Source organism: Pseudophryne corroboree, assembly GCF_028390025.1.
Source record: "Pseudophryne corroboree isolate aPseCor3 chromosome 8 unlocalized genomic scaffold, aPseCor3.hap2 SUPER_8_unloc_5, whole genome shotgun sequence".
Classification (NCBI taxonomy): Eukaryota; Metazoa; Chordata; class Amphibia; order Anura; family Myobatrachidae; genus Pseudophryne; species Pseudophryne corroboree.
This window is the reverse complement of record NW_026967623.1, coordinates 249,870-271,008: the sequence shown is the minus strand read 5'-3', so window position 1 is coordinate 271,008 and position 21,139 is coordinate 249,870. Positions and strand designations below refer to the sequence as shown.

The 21,139-nt window shown below is 50.5% G+C and overlaps 1 protein-coding gene across 1 annotated transcript in view; it reads left to right on the top strand.

Annotated features, from left to right (window-relative positions):
• PLXNA3 (plexin A3) overlaps positions 1–21,139 on the top strand; it is a 511,209-nt gene that overhangs the window by 273,247 nt on the left and 216,823 nt on the right. Inside the window, exons 6-9 of the mRNA XM_063950477.1 lie at positions 5,999–6,122; positions 6,359–6,512; positions 7,378–7,477; positions 8,566–8,680. Coding sequence (XP_063806547.1) covers positions 5,999–6,122; positions 6,359–6,512; positions 7,378–7,477; positions 8,566–8,680 — 493 coding nt within the window. The remainder of the gene's footprint in view (positions 1–5,998; positions 6,123–6,358; positions 6,513–7,377; positions 7,478–8,565; positions 8,681–21,139) is intronic.

The following is a 21,139-nucleotide window of genomic DNA, read 5'->3' as shown; positions in this document are numbered from 1 at the left end:
TGTCCCAGAGGTTCCAGCTGAAATATGGGCCAAGCGCTGTACAGACTGCGTAAATGACTGTACCCATGGTGACTCAGCAGAAGTCTGTGAAGGCTGTGCTATCCCTGCCATGACTACTGGTGTACCATATACCTCATCTCTTGGTAACTAATCAGCTCTTTTGGATTTCAGTATCATCTGTATGCAGATAATACTCATCTCTACCTATCCTCCCCTGACTTGTCCCTATCTGTACTGGACCGTGTCACTGATGCCTTTCTGCCATTTCATCCTGGATGACATCTCACCACCTCAAACTTTAATATTTCAAAGACAGAGTTAATTATATTTCCACCGGCCAATAGTAGTTCCCAACCTGATATCTCTATCACTGCTGAAAACTCTACAATCACCCCTACCCCACAAGCTCGCTGCCTAGATGTCACCCTGATTCTGATCTGTCCTTTGTTCCCCACATTCAATCTGTCTCAAGATCATGTTACATGCATCTAAATATATCCAAGGTACGACCATACCTTACACAAGACACTGCTAACACTAATCCATGCTCTCATCTCCCGCATTGATTATTGTAATAGTCTCCTGACCGGTCTTCCCAAAACGAGACTGTCACCACTACAATCCATTCTGACTGCAGCTGCGAGGCTAATCTTCCTCGCCAGACGTTCATCGTCTGCAGATCCGCTCTGTCAGTCCCTCCATTGGTTACCTGTACTCTACCGCATTCAATATAAAATACTTTTACTCGCACACAAGGCCATTAACCAAACTGCACCAACATACATCACTTCTCTTATCTCATAATATCTCCCAACCCGACCTCTCCACTCTGCACAAGACCTGCGTCTCATCCACACTCATTACTCACTCCCACTCACGATTGCAGGACTTTCATCGGGCTGCACCCACTCTGTGGAATCCCCTCCCACGCACAATAAGACTCTCCTCTAGTCTCCAAACCTTCAAGCGTTCCCTGAAAACTCACCTCTTTAGGTTAGCATATCAAGTTCCAGAACCGCCCACATAACTTTCATAAACCTTCTTATCAAATTGCATCCACTCTGCACAGTCCACAAATATCCTCACGTCTTCTCATTCTTCACTTTCCCTTCCTCTCGAACCCGGTTCATCATTGCTGTATGACCATATCATACAGCCCTCCAAGAACCTTTGCAATCTGGTGGACAACTATGCAATAGATAGCACCTTTCCTTGTATATACGTGCCTATTTCCCTATAGATTGTAAGCCTGCCTTCCTACCTCTGACTGTTATTACCCAGTTTTGTTATATCATTATTTCCAATTGTAAAGCGCAACGGAATTTGCTGCGCTATATAAGAAACTGTTAATAAATAGAAGCAGGCGCAGTCGACGGAGAGGCAGACATGCAATCCTCTAACTGGGACATCTCCTGCATCAATGCAGAAGCCCACGCTGGTTCTTCAGGCACCTGTGCCACTGTAGGGGATTGTCACCTTGGAACCGTAAAACAACTGTAGCACATGCCATCGTTGTCCGGATCCTGTGGGGAGAGAATGTTGCAACAAACTCTGCAAGTGCGTGGTACAGGTGTAGTGACCTTCTAGTCAACTCTGACCTTAGAAGTCGAATTTACCCACAAAAACTTCACAAACTGAGACCCAGCTGAAAGTGAAGTGACGTTAGCGCCAGAGAGTACAGCAAGCCGTTCAGTAGCTATAACAATACCAGAGAGTACAGCAAGCCGTTCAGTAGCTATAACAATACCAGAGAGTACAGCAAGCCGTTCAGTAGCTATAACAATACCAGAGAGTACAGCAAGCCGTTCAGTAGCTATAACAATACCAGAGAGTACAGCAAGCCGTTCAGTAGCTATAACAATACCAGAGAGTACAGCAAGCCGTTCAGTAGCTATAACAATACCAGAGAGTACAGCAAGCCGTTCAGTAGCTATAACAATACCAGAGAGTACAGCAAGCCGTTCAGTAGCTATAACAATACCAGAGAGTACAGCAAGCCGTTCAGTAGCTATAACAATACCAGAGAGTACAGCAAGCCGTTCAGTAGCTATAACAATACCAGAGAGTACAGCAAGCCGTTCAGTAGCTATAACAATACCAGAGAGTACAGCAAGCCGTTCAGTAGCTATAACAATACCAGAGAGTACAGCAAGCCGTTCAGTAGCTATAACAATACCAGAGAGTACAGCAAGCCGTTCAGTAGCTATAACAATACCAGAGAGTACAGCAAGCCGTTCAGTAGCTATAACAATACCAGAGAGTACAGCAAGCCGTTCAGTAGCTATAACAATACCAGAGAGTGCAGCAAGCCGTTCAGTAGCTATAACAATACCAGAGAGTGCAGCAAGCCGTTCAGTAGCTATAACAATACCAGAGAGTGCAGCAAGCCGTTCAGTAGCTATAACAATACCAGAGAGTGCAGCAAGCCGTTCAGTAGCTATAACAATACCAGAGAGTGCAGCAAGCCATTCAGTAGCTATAACAATACCAGAGAGTACAGCAAGCCGTTCAGTAGCTATAACAATACCAGAGAGTACAGCAAGCCGTTCAGTAGCTATAACAATACCAGAGAGTACAGCAAGCCGTTCAGTAGCTATAACAATACCAGAGAGTGCAGCAAGCCGTTCAGTAGCTATAACAATACCAGATAGTGCAGCAAGCCGTTCAGTAGCTATAACAATACCAGAGAGTACAGCAAGCCGTTCAGTAGCTATAACAATACCAGATAGTGCAGCAAGCCGTTCAGTGGCTATAACAATACCAGAGAGTACAGCAACACCTCTGATATTTACACCTTCCAAGGTTTGATCCAATATGGTGAGTGGCAAGAAATTCACATGCACGACCCACAACTCTCACAGCACTAAAAGAAGTGGCCGGTCATACTCAGCTGTCCAGCCATATGAAGCAGGCAGGAGTCTAGCAAAGGACCAGGCTCTGTGAGCAAGGTACAGGGGAGAGGAAGCCCTGAGCCGTCCTCTCTGTGCCAAATCCAAGCAGCATGTGGAACATGGCTGCTCAGCATTAAAAAGGTGGAGAAACAAGAGGGAGGCGAGTTTACCCGGAGGCAGGCAGCTAGCTCAGGCTCCACAAGCCTCAGGGGCGGGGGAGGGGCTACAGACCTGGCCCGTTCCCATGCTAATTTAACCCCCAAGGACCTGCAATGGCCTGCAGCGTATGCCCTGGTGGTCTAGTGGCGTTGCGCAGTACCCTGTGCCCCCACTGCACCTGCCACCCGATGTCTCCCTGCAGTGGGGAGGATCGCCACCATGTCATGGCTCCCTTAGCAACAGGGAGCTGTTCACTCACCTTCCTGGCATCCGGCTGAGGGGTCTCCCGGAAGTGGGTGGTCTCCACTGAGGTCCCCATGGTGGAAGTCACCGACCCAGTTGCCGGAGCTGCTTCTGCCGGATGTTTGAGCTGCTGTATTAGGCGTCCACTGGACGACTACACCGCTACTCAGTGAGAAAACAAAACTTCGGGGCTGAACACCAGCCCCACTCTGTAAAGGTGCCACTCCTGCAGGCACCAAAACAAACTGTCAGTTCCGGGTTGGAGGGACAGGTTATAGGGGAAAGGGGTACTTAGGCATGCTGGGAACATTTGTTTAACTCTTTGGTGCCTGCTCACTCCCACATCACCAATACCCAGCTTATAAGCTTCTTCTGTTCCCCCTAGTGGATACACAAGAAATCAGGCCTATCTGCACCAGAGGTAATAGGGATGTATGATTCCGCACACCCAACACGTTTGGCCCTTTATGCTTTAGACTTCCTCAGGGCCATCTCATACTCTTCCCACGTGTATTATATGTAAACATTCTCCATTTCCTGCACAAGTGTTAATACGTAGGTGACTAATGTTTTCACCACCCATGCGTGTTATATGCAGGTGTGACTTGTGTTGTGTTCTCCGCACAGGTGTGTTATATATGCAGGTGTGACTTGTGTTGTGTTCTCCACACAGGTGTGTTATATGCAGGTGTGACTTGTGTTGTGTTCTCCACACAGGTGTGTTATATGCAGGTGTGACTTGTGTTGTGTTCTCCGCACAGGTGTGTTATATATGCAGGTGTGACTTGTGTTGTGTTCTCCACACAGGTGTGTTATATGCAGGTGTGACTTGTGTTGTGTTCTCCGCACAGGTGTGTTATATACAGGTGTGACTTGTGTTCTGTTCTCCGCACAGGTGTGTTATATGCAGGTGTGACTTGTGTTGTGTTCTCCACACAGGTGTGTTATATGCAGGTGTGACTTGTGTTGTGTTCTCCACACAGGTGTGTTATATGCAGGTGTGACTTGTGTTGTGTTCTCCGCACAGGTGTGTTATATACAGGTGTGACTTGTGTTCTGTTCTCCGCACAGGTGTGTTATATATGCAGGTGTGACTTGTGTTGTGTTCTCCACACAGGTGTGTTATATACAGGTGTGACTTGTGTTCTGTTTTCCGCACAGGTGTGTTATATATGCAGGTGTGACTTGTGTTGTGTTCTCCGCACAGGTGTGTTATATATGCAGGTGTGACTTGTGTTGTGTTCTCCGCACAGGTGTGTTATATGCAGGTGTGACTTGTGTTGTGTTCTCCGCACAGGTGTGTTATATGCAGGTGTGACTTGTGTTGTGTTCTCCACACAGGTGTGTTATATGCAGGTGTGACTTGTGTTCTGTTCTCAGCACAGGTGTGTTATATACAGGTGTTACTTGTGTTCTGTTCTCCACACAGGTGTGATATATGCAGGTGTGACTTGTGTTGTGTTCTCCACACAGGTGTGTTATATGCAGGTGTGACTTGTGTTCTGTTCTCCGCACAGGTGTGTTATATGCAGATGTGACTTGTGTACTGTTCTCCACACAGGTGTGTTATATGCAGGTGTGACTTGTGTTCTGTTCTCAGCACAGTTGTGTTATATGCAGGTGTGACTTGTGTTCTGTTCTCCGCACAGGTGTGTTATATGCAGGTGTGACTTGTGTTCTGTTCTCAGCACAGGTGTGTTATATGCAGGTGTGACTTGTGTTCTGTTCTCCGCACAGTTGTGTTATATGCAGGTGTGACTTGTGCTCTGTTCTCCGCACAGTTGTGTTATATGCAGGTGTGACTTGTGTTCTGTTCTCCGCACAGGTGTGTTATATGCAGGTGTGACTTGTGTTCTGTTCTCCGCACAGGTGTGTTATATGCAGGTGTGACTTGTGTTCTGTTCTCAGCACAGGTGTGTTATATGCAGGTGTGACTTGTGTTCTGTTCTCCGCACAGTTGTGTTATATGCAGGTGTGACTTGTGCTCTGTTCTCCGCACAGTTGTGTTATATGCAGGTGTGACTTGTGTTCTGTTCTCCGCACAGGTGTGTTATATGCAGGTGTGACTTGTGTTCTGTTCTCCGCACAGGTGTGTTATATGCAGGTGTGACTTATGTTCTGTTCTCCGCACAGGTGTGTTATATACAGGTGTCACTTGTGTTCTGTTCTCCACACAGGTGTGTTATATGCAGGTGTCACTTGTGTTCTGTTCTCCACACAGGTGTGTTATATGCAGGTGTCACTTGTGTTCTGTTCTCCACACAGGTGTGTTATATGCAGGTGTGACTTGTGTTCTGTTCTCCGCACAGGTGTGTTATATGCAGGTGTCACTTGTGTTCTGTTCTCAGCACAGGTGTGTTATATGCAGGTGTGACTTGTGTTGTGTTCTCCACACAGGTGTGTTATATGCAGGTGTGACTTGTGTTGTGTTCTCCACACAGGTGTGTTATATGCAGGTGTGACTTGTGTTGTGTTCTCCACACAGGTGTGTTATATGCAGGTGTGACTTGTGTTCTGTTCTCCGCACAGGTGTGTTATATGCAGGTGTGACTTGTGTTGTGTTCTCCACACAGGTGTGTTATATGCAGGTGTGACTTGTGTTGTGTTCTCCACACAGGTGTGTTATATGCAGGTGTGACTTGTGTTCTGTTCTCCGCACAGGTGTGTTATATGCAGGTGTGACTTGTGTTCTGTTCTCCGCACAGGTGTTGCCGGGATACTGAGTGTGAACGAGCTGCTGAGCCTCATCGATTTACTACTGATCTGAATCAATGCGTCCGTCTGGAAGTGACTCCCAATAATGTCTCCGTCAGTGTTCCTGAGCTGCTGGTAAGACTATAATTGCAGGGAAGTGCTAGTTGCAGACTTGGGTTCTGCACATATTTGGCTCTATTAGGAGCACACATGGGTGGAACTGCATGGTCTGATGACTGGAGATTTTGTATTTTTCTTCTTCTCAAAAGGTCAGTCACAAAATAATTGATTCGCTTATGTTTTCTGAGAACATTTGAAACCTAGTTACAGAGGATTTCTCAGTTTCTATAGTAACTTTGTCTCTCCTGCAGCTGAATCTGTCGGTGCAGAATGTTCCTGATCTGTCAGCGGGTGTCACCTGTGTGTTTGGTGATGTGGCAGAGAGCGAGGCCGCATTGGGGGATAGAACGATCCAGTGCTCCTCCCCCTCTCTACGCGACGTATCTGGGATTACTGGGGGACTTGGTGAGTTTATGCTTTTTATCACTCGTATAGTGCCAGCATACTGCACCTAGCTTTCCAGTCACTTGCAGGGCACCTCTACACAAGACGACATTACATTTTATTAGATAACGGTGATTCAGAGTCGTCATTAGAATGTATGTGTAAGTGGAAATAACATACAGATGCGTCCTCGTGCATCTAGCCTGAATGCAGCGTGAGTGAGCCACCAGCTCCTGTGCAACTCCACTTGCGTTGGGCGTCTTTCTTGGACGAAAACGCATCTTGGTCGAAATGAGCTGCGACTTGGATGCACCAGAAACTGTACTTATTAAACTTGTATATCTGTGTGCGACTGAGTCTGTATACGGAGCACAATAGAAAAAAGCCACTGTATTGTAGCACTTTGTATGCAGATTCAGAGACTCAGTCGCACACAGATGTACAGTACAAGTGCAGTATATCGGATTAATCAGCATAGTTTCCTGGTGCGTCCTAGTCACATCATGTTTCAACTAAGACACTTTTTCATATATGATGTATATGATGAATCTGGTTCCTGGTGTTGCTCCTGTTTCAGAGACTGTAACTCCCTTCTAATCACCGGTTGTCACAGCCGCTCCTACTCCTGTTCCTGCCCATACTATAGAGCAGGCATTCCCAACCACGGTCCTCAAGGCACACCAACAGGGCAGGTTTTAGTGATATCCAGGCTGCAGCACAGGTGGTTAAATCAAAATAACTGAGCTACTAATTAAGTCACCTGTGCTGAAGCCTGGATATCACTAAAACCTGCCCTGTTAGTGTGCCTTGAGGAACGTGGTTGGGAATGCCTGCTATAGAGTATAGACTGAAAGTACTGATCATAGTGTATCCCCTGTTTGTGCAGGTGCGCTACACACTGTTCTACTACATCTGAAGTCTAAGGAGACCGGCCTGAGATTCGCCAGCACCGACTTTGTTTTTTACAACTGCAGCATTCTCCAGTCGTAAGCTTATTCCTCCATCTTTACTGCGGTTCTTCTGCATCCACTGTCACTGAATTGTGCTCATGTCTGCACTGTGTAGGATTGCTGGAATGGGGACATAGAATGGAAACAAAGACGTGGGAATGTTTTTTGGGGTCATTGGAGGAGGGAGTCCTTCTCACTAGTGGTTCTTGGTGGCGCAGTGGATGTGGTTTGGTTCTGGGGCAGTTATATGGGGTAAAGCCGCTATTTCCTAGCAATCGTCCATAGTGATCAGATTGATGGCTCACTATAAAAAGGCAGCTGAAAACATTGCATGTTATTTTTTTTCTTTCCTTTTAATATTTCAATGGGGGAGATGTACTAAGCCTGAAAAGTGATAAATATCACTGTGATAAAGCACCAGCCAATCGGCTCCTAACTGTCATGTTACAGGCTGTGTTTGAAAAATGACAGTTAGGAGCCGATTGGCTGGTACTTTATCACTGTGATATTTATCACTTTTCAGGCTTAGTACATCTGGCCCTATATATGAAAGGGTAAGAGATCTCGCTCTTGTTTTCACAGTGTCACATTAACGTTTGTAGCCGTTTAGGACAGGGGCAGGGTGCCATCTTCCGTCCGGGCCAGTGCAGTTTAGGTGTTCCATTCCCTGAGAAAAGCTGGGCCACTTACCCGAGTCTGCCCCCCAGGCTGAAGGTTGCCAGCCAGCCCCTGGTTTAGGACCACGTTCATCTGTATCGATTTGTCTGCCTTAAATGTTAAAAATGTCACAAAGCAGAGTTGTCACAAATGGCCGTTGTCCATCATTTTCTGTACAGACTCGTGTTATGACAAGCTGGCTGTTCTGTTCAGTGGATTCACTTGTAGTTATACGTTTTTGTGTATAAACCAGTGGTCCCCACACACTGGAATCCTGGAGAGAATAGCAGAATTTCTTTCTCAGCGTCACTAGGCCAAAAGTTTCTTATGGTGAAATTCAGAAACAAACGTTTTACATAAAGTTAATTGTGTTTATCGGTCAGGATTTACTTGTGTTTGTCCACATATGTTCTGATCAGCAGCTGCACGTTTAGGAATCTCTGGTATAAACTCTTCTTGTTTTGCAGGTGCCTTTCCTGTGTGAGCAGTCAGTACCCGTGTCACTGGTGTAAATACCGTCATGTATGTACTCACAATGCGGACGAGTGCTTCTTCCTGGAGGGACGAGTCAACCGCACAGATGTAAGCACCGCAGGCTAGAAACACTATGTACCCCTAGAGAATTTGTGAGCCATTCTCCTTAACCTGTGGAGCAAATAGACAGGGGGACGCCAGAACATAAAGAAAGGGGAGGGGTTTATGTGATTAGGGTGGGGCTAAACACGCAGACTCTAAATATAGGGGTTTCCAGACTCATTCCTCCTGCTTTACGTCCCTGGGGTGTAATATGTTATACCGGCGCCGGGATCCCGACTGGCAGGGCGAGCGCAAAAGAGCCCCTTGCTACTTGCGCCACGCTATTTATTCTCCCTCCAAGAAAGAGAATAGTTGACGTTATGCCGGCTGTCGGGATTCTGGTGTCGGTATGGTGAGCGCCATGATCCCGACAGCCAGCATATCAAATGCCTCCCCTCTGCCTGTACTGTTCCATCTGATTAAGCCACACAGAGGGAGATGTCTGGGAGTGAGTCAGCTGACAGGTCCCGTGGAACTGCGCAATTGCTGGACGGCTGTTTTTGCTGAAAAGACAATTTAGTCACAACGTGATGTAACTAGGACGCGGCAGGTGACTGTGCTTCTGTATCTGTGTGTGTGACTGAGATTGTATACGGCCATTACATCGTAGCACTGTGTATGCAGATTCTGAGACTTGGTTGTACATGGATATACAAGTGTCTAATGAATCAGCACAGGCTCCTGGGTCTCTAGCAGTGTCACGTGACCTGGCCGGACAACAGGGGCTGTTTGGTGCGACTGTATGAGGACTCTGTCATTTTGCCCATTTCCATTGGTGCTGGTCATGCCCCCTCGCCCTCACACTGCTTCATAGCGAGTATCGTGGAGAGAGTCTTATTACTGCTGCGGAAACCTTTTCTCCCCATTCTACTCATTGTCATGCTCTGGTATTAGATGGAGGAGTGACGCGTTTCATCAGGAGCACCTCACACCTCAGGAACAGTGCTAGATACATGCAGCGATGATGACAGGGATGAGCTTTAATGTCTGTTCTGTTCTATGCAATCCTCTATAGATTGTGCTATTGTTTGGGCGAGGCGCTCTAACATCTGTACGTGTTCCGATCCCACCGTATGTACAGCGCGGTGTCACATGCATTCACTGGCGGCCATTCTCCGTAACACATCATTATGACACGCCTCTTATTTCAACTTTATTTAGTCTCCCACACACTGCCCTCAAGGCACTCTAGCAGACCAGGTTTTAAGTATATCCCTGCTTAGCCACAGGTGACTTAATTAGTATCTTGGTCAGTTTGATTTAATCATCTGTAGGACTACGGTTGGGAACGTCTGACACATAGTATTTAATTTTTACCAAAGTGGATGCATCTATTCTATCTGCCCACGGAATGACTGCCTCTGTTGTCTTCAGGTGATAGGTACAAGTGCCTGCTGGGAAATGTAGTTCAGCACGTCAGTTTGTACCTGCACTGGTATTTCTTGCATGATCGAATTGAAGGAGATTCCTGTACGCAGCTGCAGACCTGATTCATTCTCGCTTAACCAGATCTGTATTTACATATAGAAGCCTCTGTAGACTGGCGCTGGATAGCGGAAGAGGGGATGAGTTACCATGGTAACAGGATCCTTCCACATGATCCCTTATCATCCTCTGCCTATTTCCTGGGGGCACTAGGGGGAAGAGCTCACTGTGACAGATGAGGAGGAAGTGTCTGTAGTGATGTATGAATGCACTTATTAAATACAGGACATTATGCTAATTTATGTTGCTAAATATGTATTGCTCGTAGAGTTATTTATATAGTGCACGCATATACCGCAGCGCTGTACAGAGAGAATGTAATTCACACCAGTCCCTGCACCAGCAGAGCTTACACTCTATATTCCCCATCACATGGACACACATATACCACAGAGCTGTACAGAGAGGATGTCAGTCACACCAGTCCCTGCACCAGCAGAGCTTACACTCTATATTCCCCAACACATGGACACACATATACCACAGCGCTGTACAGAGAGTATGTCACTCACACCAGTCCCTGCACCAGCAGAGCTTACACTCTATATTCTCATCACATGGACACACACATATACCGCAGTGCTGTACAGAGAGGATGTCACTCACACCAGTCCCTGCACCAGCAGAGCTTACACTCTATATTCCCCATCACATGGACACACACATATACCACAGTGCTGTGCAGAGAGTATGTCACTCACACCAGTCCCTGCACCAGCAGAGCTTACACTCTATATTCCCCATCACATGGACACACATATACCACAGAGCTGTACAGAGAGGATGTCAGTCACACCAGTCCCTGCACCAGCAGAGCTTACACTCTATATTCCCCATCACATGGACACACATATACCGCAGCACTGTACAGAGAGGATGTCAGTCACACCAGTCCCTGCACCAGCAGAGCTTACACTCTATATTCCCCATCACATGGACACACACATATACCGCAGCGCTGTACAGAGAGTATGTCAGTCACACCAGTCCCTGCACCAGCAGAGCTTACACTCTATATTCCCCATCACATGGACACACACATATACCGCAGCGCTGTACAGAGAGGATGTCACTCACACCAGTCCCTGCACCAGCAGAGCTTACACTCTATATTCCCCATCACATGGACACACACATATACCACAGCGCTGTACAGAGAGTATGTCACTCACACCAGTCCCTGCACCAGCAGAGCTTACACTCTATATTCCCCATCACATGGACACACACATATACCGCAGCGCTGTACAGAGAGGATGTCACTCACACCAGTCCCTGCACCAGCAGAGCTTACACTCTATATTCCCCATCACATGGACACACACATATACCGCAGCACTGTACAGAGAGGATGTCACTCACACCAGTCCCTGCACCAGCAGAGCTTACACTCTATATTCCCCATCACATGGACACACACATATACCACAGCGCTGTACAGAGAGTATGTCACACACACCAGTCCCTGCACCAGCAGAGCTTACACTCTATATTCCCCATCACATGGACACACACATATACCACAGCGCTGTACAGAGAGTATGTCACTCACACCAGTCCCTGCACCAGCAGAGCTTACACTCTATATTCCCCATCACATGGACACACACATATACCGCAGCGCTGTACAGAGAGGATGTCACTCACACCAGTCCCTGCACCAGCAGAGCTTACACTCTATATTCCCCATCACATGGACACACATATACCGCAGCGCTGTACAGAGAGGATGTCAGTCACACCAATCCCTGCACCAGCAGAGCTTACACTCTATATTCCCCATCACATGGACACACACATATACCGCAGTGCTGTACAAAGAGTATGTCAGTCACACCAGTCCCTGCACCAGCAGAGCTTACACTCTATATTCCCCATCACATGGACAGACACATATACCACAGCGCTGTACAGAGAGGATGTCAGTCACACCAGTCCCTGCACCAGCAGAGCTTACACTCTATATTCCCCATCACATGTACACACACATATACCACAGCGCTGTACAGAGAGGATGTCAGTCACACCAGTCCCTGCACCAGCAGAGCTTACACTCTATATTCCCCATCACATGGACACACATATACCGCAGTGCTGTACAGAGAGGATGTCACTCACACCAGTCCCTGCACCAGCAGAGCTTACACTCTATATTCCCCATCACATGGACACACATATACCACAGCGCTGTACAGAGAGGATGTCAGTCACACCAGTCCCTGCACCAGCAGAGCTTACACTCTATATTCCCCATCACATGGACACACATATACCGCAGCGCTGTACAGAGAGGATGTCACTCACACCAGTCCCTGCACCAGCAGAGCTTACACTCTATATTCCCCATCACAGGGACACACACATATACCGCAGCGCTGTACAGAGAGGATGTCACTCACACCAGTCCCTGCACCAGCAGAGCTTACACTCTATATTCCCCATCACATGGACACACACATATACCGCAGCGTTGTACAGAGAGGATGTCACTCACACCAGTCCCTGCACCAGCAGAGCTTACACTCTATATTCCCCATCACATGGACACACATATACCACAGCGCTGTACAGAGAGGATGTCAGTCACACCAGTCCCTGCACCAGCAGAGCTTACACTCTATATTCCCCATCACAGGGACACACACATATACCGCAGCGCTGTACAGAGAGGATGTCACTCACACCAGTCCCTGCACCAGCAGAGCTTACACTCTATATTCCCCATCACATGGACACACACATATACCGCAGCGTTGTACAGAGAGGATGTCACTCACACCAGTCCCTGCACCAGCAGAGCTTACACTCTATATTCCCCATCACATGTACACACACATATACCGCAGTGCTGTACAGAGAGGATGTCACTCACACCAGTCCCTGCACCAGCAGAGCTTACACTCTATATTCCCCATCACATGGACACACACATATACCGCAGCGCTGTACAGAGAGGATTTCAGTCACACCAGTATCGCTGAGCTTCCTCACGAGGCTCAGACGCTGCCCAGCTCCCTCCTCCCTCTGCTCCCAGCTGTGCGCACTGCGCAGCGTGACGTGAAGTCAGAGGTCACGCTGCCCAGATCGCACCTCACTGCCTGCAGCAGGTGAACCTGCCCGCACTCCCAGAGGATGGGGGAGTAGTTCTGTGGGCTGGGGGGGTGTCCTGGGAATCCCTGGATTGGCCTCCCTAGTTGGGTGTGTGACGTCAGCTGCTGCCCCGATCAGCCTGTTTCTATCGCACTGTAGGAGTAAGAAAGTAAGAAGTGGAAATATAATTAGATGGTGAGTGAGTTGCGAACCCATTTGCAGCTGGCCGTCGTTTGCGAAGCTTTTCGCACGGCTTACACAGACTTGCACGAGGCGGTTTTTCACTCTGTCTTGTCGGCGACTATGTGATCGCAGACTAGTGATCAGGTCTGAATTAGGTCCTATGTTCCTCGTCACATGTAAGACACTAGGGGTAATTTATAGTAAAATGGGCAGTTGAAGTAAGGACTCAGGCAGGTTTTCCGGTTACTGGCATCAGACACTGTAGCACGGCATACACAGGCACATACAGAAAAAGTCCTAGCACTTCTTGTGCTCCATCTTCAGTACTCTGCAGTGGTTTGCAGCCACACACATGCCTTGCTGTCCGGCACGGCCAATGTTCATTGGCCCTCATTCCGAGTTGTTTGCTCGCTAGCTGCTTTTAGCAGTCGTGCAAACGCTAAGCCGCCGCCCTCTGGGAGTGTATCTTAGCAGAAGTGCGAACGAAAGGCTCGCAGCGCGGCTACAAAATAGTTTTGTGCAGCTTCAGAGCAGCTCCAGACCTACTCCTAGCTTGCCATCACTGCAAACTGTTTAGTTCCTGTTTTAACGTCACGAACATGCCCTGCATTTTTATCTGTCACGCCTGCGTTTTTCCGCTCACTCCCTGAAAACGGTCAGTTGACACCCAGAAACACCCACTTCCTGTCAAACACTCTGTGGTCACCAGTGCGACCTTGTGTGAAACTACATCGTTCGTTGTAAGAGTACGACGCGCATTGCGCCACATGCGCAGATTTGCCGTTTTTTTGCCTGATCGCTGCGCTGCGAACAAAAGCAGCTAGCGAACCACTCTGAATGGCCACCATAGTCCCTGGTGCTGCATACTGATCCCTGCTCACTGGCTCCTAATAGCCATCAGTGCCATGCACTTTGGGTGTTTTAAACTCTTCTCCTGCAGCACCCTAATTTACCTTATGAGAGGCACTGTGTCAAAAGTTTTAGCCTAATCTAAAAAGACCACATCCACAGCGTTTTCCATGTCTAAGTTCTCACTCACTTCTTTATAGAAGCTAATTAAGTTAGTTTGATATGACCTATCCCTCACTAACCCATGCTGGTCCCTACTAATGATCTTATTGCACCCCATGTACTCCAGGATGCTATCTCTTAACCACTTGGCTGGCATGGTCGCATTAGATGCGACTATGCCTGCAAGTGCTGTATATGCTTGCAAGTGCTTTATCTGACCTGGTCGCACAGAATGCGACCAGTTAGATAAACAATGTTAGCAGCGGCAGGGAAGGGAAACTTCCCTCCGATGCTGTTATCAGAGGGACCCTCTGCCTCCCTGCACTCTCCCCTACTGATTTCCGTGCTGCTGATCGGGCAGGACCCCCCTCCAGCGGCTGCAGACAATAGCAGCCGCTGGGGAAGTGTAAACAACCCCCCCTCCCAAGCCCCCCCCCCCCCCCCCCTGTGTACCTGGAGGCTATTCCGGCGATGTTCTGATGGTCACGATGTTCCCGATAGATGTTTCAATGTTTGAAACAATATATATATATATATTACTCTGACGTCCTAGTGGATGCTGGGAACTCCGAAAGGACCATGGGGAATAGCGGCTCCGCAGGAGACTGGGCACAACTAAAGAAAGCTTTTAGGTCACCTGGTGTGCACTGGCTCCTCCCACTATGACCCTCCTCCAGACCTCAGTTAGATTTCTGTGCCCGGCCGAGCTGGATGCACACTAGGGGCTCTCCTGAGCTCCTAGAAAGAAAGTATATATTTTAGGTTTTTTATTTTACAGTGAGACCTGCAACAGGCTCACTGCAACGAGGGACTAAGGGGAGAAGAAGCGAACCTACCTGCTTGCAGCTAGCTTGGGCTTCTTAGGCTACTGGACACCATTAGCTCCAGAGGGATCGACCGCATGGAACTGGCCTTGGTGTTCGGTCCCGGAGCGGCGCCGCTGTCCCCCTTACAGAGCCAGAAGCAAGAAGAGGTCCGGAAAATCGGCAGCATGAAGACTGTCTTCACCAAGGTAGCGCACAGCACTGCAGCTGTGCGCCATTGCTCCTCATACACACTTCACACTCCGGTCACTGAGGGTGCAGGGCGCTTGGGGGGGGCGCCCTGAGCAGCAATAAAAACACCTTGACTGGCAAAAATACCACAATATATAGCCCCAGAGGCTATATATGTGATAATTACCCCTGCCAGAATCCATAAAAAAGCGGGAGAAAAGCTCCCGGCCCCCAGCGGCGGCTCTCCCTTCTCCACGGCGCGCACACAGTTGGTGCGCCCGGGGCTGCACTGACCGCTGCCGGGAGCGGAGCTCCCGGACCCCGGCGGTCAGCGGCTCCCCTCTCCCCCCGGCACGCGCACACTGCTCGGCGTGCCAGGGGGCTGTCCTCACTGCTGTGGTCTCCGGAGAGGTCCGGGACCTCGGCACACATTCTAAACATATTTTTAAACATTTTATAAACACGGCGCCTAGCGCCCATTACTTTTTAAACCTGGCGCCAACCGCCCATTGTCTTGCATAATGGCGCCGGGCACTAGGGGTTAACCCCTTCAGTGCCGCGGCGGCCATCTTACATGTGGCTGGAGCCTCTCCGGCCACACTCCTCCCCCCCCCCCCCCCATTCAAGCGGGTCAACCAGGGACCCATGTCCCAACGATTTGGGTCCTGGTCCCGCAGTCCGTTGGGGTGAAGGGGACGCTACCTGGGGGGTGTCGGCTCTGGCCTAGACAGTTCATCCATAGTGTAGTGGGCCTCTCTTCATGGGTGCACAATGTTCAAATAGTCCACCTGAAGTCCAAGTTCAAGGCTCCACCACAAAAGTCTGTCCAATTCCCCCAAGGTAGGTTGCAGCCACCTAACAGGTAGGTGGTAAGTCACCACGGTGGGGGGCCGGTTACAAACAAGTGCCACCCACGGTGTCCCAATTGTGGCATACCCCACCTCCCACAATAGCAGTATCCTGCTCAACCAGGCCACAGGGTGCTCCTGCCCATATGGCTCTTTCTGGCTCGGTACTGCTCCCAGTCCGTGCAGTGGCGCGGTAGTTCGTAACACACAGTCCTGGTCAAGAATGTGCGCCATCAGCACTGGAGCGGGTACCCGAGCCTCCTTCAATGACTGGAATGCCAACTCGCAAGCGGGTGCAAAGTCCACTGACTTGGGAATGCCCTTCCTAGCCATCTCTGTCAAGGGGTTCACTACAGGACTAAAGTCAATGACAACATGTCCGTAGGGCCTTACAGGTTCTAAGGTCAGTACCGGTCTGGGTGATGTGGGTCGGGGACAGCCTCTGGTTGCCTCCACCCCCTCTGGTTTGGGCCTACCCCTGTCTCCTCCCACATGGTGCCCCAGGCACTGCACCTCCATCATTCCTATCTGGCGACTGTCTGCCCTAACGTTCAGACCTGCCCTCCAATCCTCCTCCGTCGACCTATGACTCGGGAAACCTACCCTGTCACCTAGGCCTACTCCTTCCTACTCGTCCGCTACCTGTGCCACAGTGATGGCGGCCAGACCACCAGCCTCTGGATCCTGTGTGGCATCCACTACAGGGAGGCTGCGTGTCTTCCCCGATCTACTGAGCACAGGCAGGGAACCTGCTATGTCCACAGCAACTTGCTGCAAGGGTTCTCCTATGGGCAGAGGCCCAGAGACAACACAACCGCTGGAGTGCCCCAGCTGCCAACGCATGGCACCAGCCTTACAGTTGGTCTGGGCGTCATCCGACATTCCAGACCAGGGTAAGCTCTGTGTCAGGCACTTCAGGGTACGGTCTGTCTCCGGGTTACTGTCCAAAGGGGTTTCGCTGGCAACAGACACCGGTTGCGCAGGAAAGTTCCCTGGGGGGACCAGTTGGACACATTCCCTATCTGGTCTATCCCCTCCCACTTTCCTGTCTACCCTGTACCTTAACCCTTCCCGCCAGGTCAAACTTCCTGCCCCAACCCTGTCAAGGCCGCTGCCAGAGTGGCGCCTCATGCCTTTCGGGGATGGGTCAGAGAGTTGAGCCTCCCTAAACTCCTGCCTGTGGCCCTCAATCTCTCCTAAATTGGGACACTCTACAGGGGGATCTAGGTGGGGACTACTAGGGTCAGTCTGGTAGGGGTCAGTCATGGAAAAGTCAGTGTGGTTTCTCATACTCCCCGCCTGAGTTGGCAAACCACTTGGGTCAGGAGCATCATTGGGCACCCCCACAGGATCAAACGAGCTGGAACCGACATCCTCTGCGTTGCTAGTGGACGTGGGCATACCAGAGGCAAAAGGCATGCGGGGTCGATGTACTGATCTAGCCGCTGTAATCTTTTCCTCTGGGCTGGTTGATGCTGTGCTGGCAGTTGTCTAGCAGCTGTAGTCTTTTCCTCTGGGCTGTGCTGGGCTGTGCTGGAGTAGCTGATGTCAACGGTGGTTTTGGAACTGGACTCCGGGGAATGGCGCCAACAAACGTAGTGACGATCCCACCACCCAGATCATTTCCTAGGACCACATCAGTTGGGAGACCATCCATGACGGCAACTTCTTGCAACTCTGCTCCAGCTCCCCAGTCCAGGTAGACTCTTGCCATGGGAACCGCTTTCTCTGTTCCTTCTGCCAGGGTGACCGTGGCAGTGCGACCCTGCAATACTGCAGCAGGATCTATAAGGTGGGGGCTCACCACAGTGATTGAGGCCCCAGAGTCTCTTAGGCCTTCTCCCTGCAGGGGTCCCACGTGGACTGGCTGCAGGTGCCTCCACATGTTGTGTAGGGGCTGTTTGGACATGCAGGTGACTCTCTCCGCAGAGTGCACCTGTCTCTCGCCACACTCCATCGGACTGACTGGAGGGGGAACAGTCTCTGTAGGCTCATCTCCTCTCGTCAAACAAGCGATATGGGCTCCAGCACTCGGATTTGGGGCACGAGTCTGGGGTGCTTGGGATGCAGGACAGTTCATCCTCAGATGTCCGATTTTCCCACAGCCGTAGCACTTCTTCTCCAGTCGTGGCACCGATGATCTCTGATCAGTTGCAGGGACGCTGCGGTGCGGTTGCTGGCCAAGAGCACCCGGGTTGGAAGATGCTTGTCTTAGGGGGTGATGAGCTGAAGAGGGGGGTCCCCTTGGTGGTGCAGTCTTTTGGAGCTGGCTGCTGGCTTGGCGCTTCAGCCCCTGTGGCCGAATTGCCACATACTTGTCTGCTAACTGGGCAGCCATCTTTAAACTGGGTGGCTCCCGATCTAGCACCCACTCCTTCACTTCTTGGGCGCACCTGCGGTAGAACTGCTCCCTGCAGATCAGGTCGATCAGTGCGTCCCATGTAGTGGCTTCCGAATCCTTCACCCACTTCACCACGTACTGCCGCAGCTGGGTGGCGAACTGCCCATGGGTGCTGCTAGGATTCTTGGGCAAGTCTCTGAACTTCTTCCTGTAAGACTCTGGAGTGATGAAGAATCGCTGGAGGAGGACCTTCGCAACTTCGTCGTAATCCCCACAGTCCTCCGTGGCCACTCCTCGATAGGCCTCCAAGGCCTCTCCATGCAGAGTGGGCACAAGGTGTCTCACCCACTCTGACTTGGGTAGATCGTGTAGTTTGCAAGTCCTTTCAAAAACTTGTAAATGTCCATCAATGTCCCCATTACTGTCTGCAAACTTGGCAAACTGAATGCGTCCCGATCTGTGTACAACAGCTGACAACGGCTCCCGGGGTACCACGGCCTGTGGTGCCCGCTCATCACGCCACATCTGGATGATGATCAAGCGCTCTTGCTCCGTTGCCCTTTCCCCCAATTCCGCTAGCCGATCTGCTAGGGTATCCGGGCCGCCCCCCCTGGGACGTTGGGATCCTGGCCCTGCTGGGGATTGCTGGGAAACATTGCTGCTGTGAGAGAGGGCGGGGCTTGTGGTTCTCACCGGTTCCTTACGAAGGTCCACTGTTGGGCCGTCCTCTGCGATGCTGACGCCGTCAGTGCTTTCCACCTCCGCCCGATGAGACTCCTCCCAGCTCCTGAGCGCCGCCTTCATGACACTTCTGGACGCGTTGGAAGGGATATCCACACCCTTCTCCTGGCACACGATCTCCAGATCATCCTTGGACATTCCGCTGAATTCCGCCATTTTGTGCGTTCTCCTGCGCTGCAGTTACTCCTCTCCTGAGTAACTCGGCTTCTCCAATCGGGTGATGAAAAGCCGCCTGGGAATATCCCACCACTATGCCACCAATTTCTGTGACAGGACGGTCCCGTACGAAAGCACTTGCCGCTTTCGCGTCCCGTCGGCTGCGCACAGAATGGAAGGTCAAGTCACACGAGGCCTGACCACATAGGGGATTCCCGCTTACCGTCAGTAACCGCCTGTTACTGACTCCACCCACTGCGTTGTGGGCGGGTTCTCGCTGCCACCACCAAACTCCTAACCGGCCGTGGCGTTTGGAACCACGGTTCTGCTCTGTATGTGCCGACGCACTGCCTTACCACAGTTGTGTGGTGCTGACGAATCCCCACTAGCCACTTGCTAGGCCTCTACCGGTAGCTGGCGGAAGGCGGAGCTTGGAGACGTTAGGTGCTTCCCTGGACAGCCGGAGGACGGGGCTAGGTTTGGCCTAACCCTGTTGGTCACAAGATGAGGCTGTCTTCTTTAGGCAATGATGTTTATTTGCTCAATGATAAATAACCTTTAAAAAGGCTCCTCCCTATTGCTAGGGGCATCAGCATACAATCAGATGTTTTCAGCAGAATAAGATGTTACAATACACACTCCTATGGGCCAACTGCCCTCCTTTTATCCCTCTCCAAGACCCATTACCGCAGGGGGTAAGCCCGCCCTGTGGTGTACAACCAATCAATGTTTACCCATGAGCTGCGCATGCCTTGGTCACATGCACAGCTAACATTGTTCCATATGGACACTGGGGAGTGGTCGGTCTCCTTTTACTATCCCATCTTGGAGGATCAGGATACGCCCCGGTGCCGTTCAGTCTAGGCTGGGGGAAGGTTTCCCTCCTAAAACTGACTTCCAGAAACCTGCCCGGGACCCAGCCCACTGCCTGCAGCCTGGATTTGGGCTCCAGAGCTGGGCAGCCTGGCTCCCCGGTCCAGGTTTCTAGGCCACTACGGGTGATCTCCATGGAGCTCCAAGAAACCACTCAGCTTGTTTCATAGCTGAGCTGCTTCTCTTTCTCCCAGTGCCCCCTTGAAGTGTGAGGCTGGATGGGAAAGCATTCCGTTTTTGGGGAAAAGGTCTGGGAGAATCCATCAGCCTGCACAGCCAGGGATTCCCCCCTCCTGGGACACACAACCAAGTAAGTGCATTTACCTTTAAATACATCACATTTAAAACACACTGTACATCTACCTTTAAATATACACTGAGCCTGTGCCCTGCACAGACTCTACATACTCAGGCACTGCAGTGCCTTACAACACACTGTACTTTTTATTATTTTTAACTACTGTGCCCAGCGCTCAGCGCTGGGCTTCCCTAGCCCTGCAGCCTGGCGGCTAGGGCTCTCTCAGTGCTCGAGGTATGGGGCTGGCTTCCCCCATCCTCCAGCCTGCCTGCGTGCCACTGGGGTCCAGGGAGGTGGCTCTCCCTGTCCCCCCAGTGTGGCACTAACTCGGTGGCCTCACCGTACAGTGCGGCGCACCCCCCTGATCTGGAGCCCAGCGGCCCGGGACACTTGTCCCAGCCGCCATGGCTCTGGGTCCTTTGCAGCGCTGAGGTGCCGGGAGCA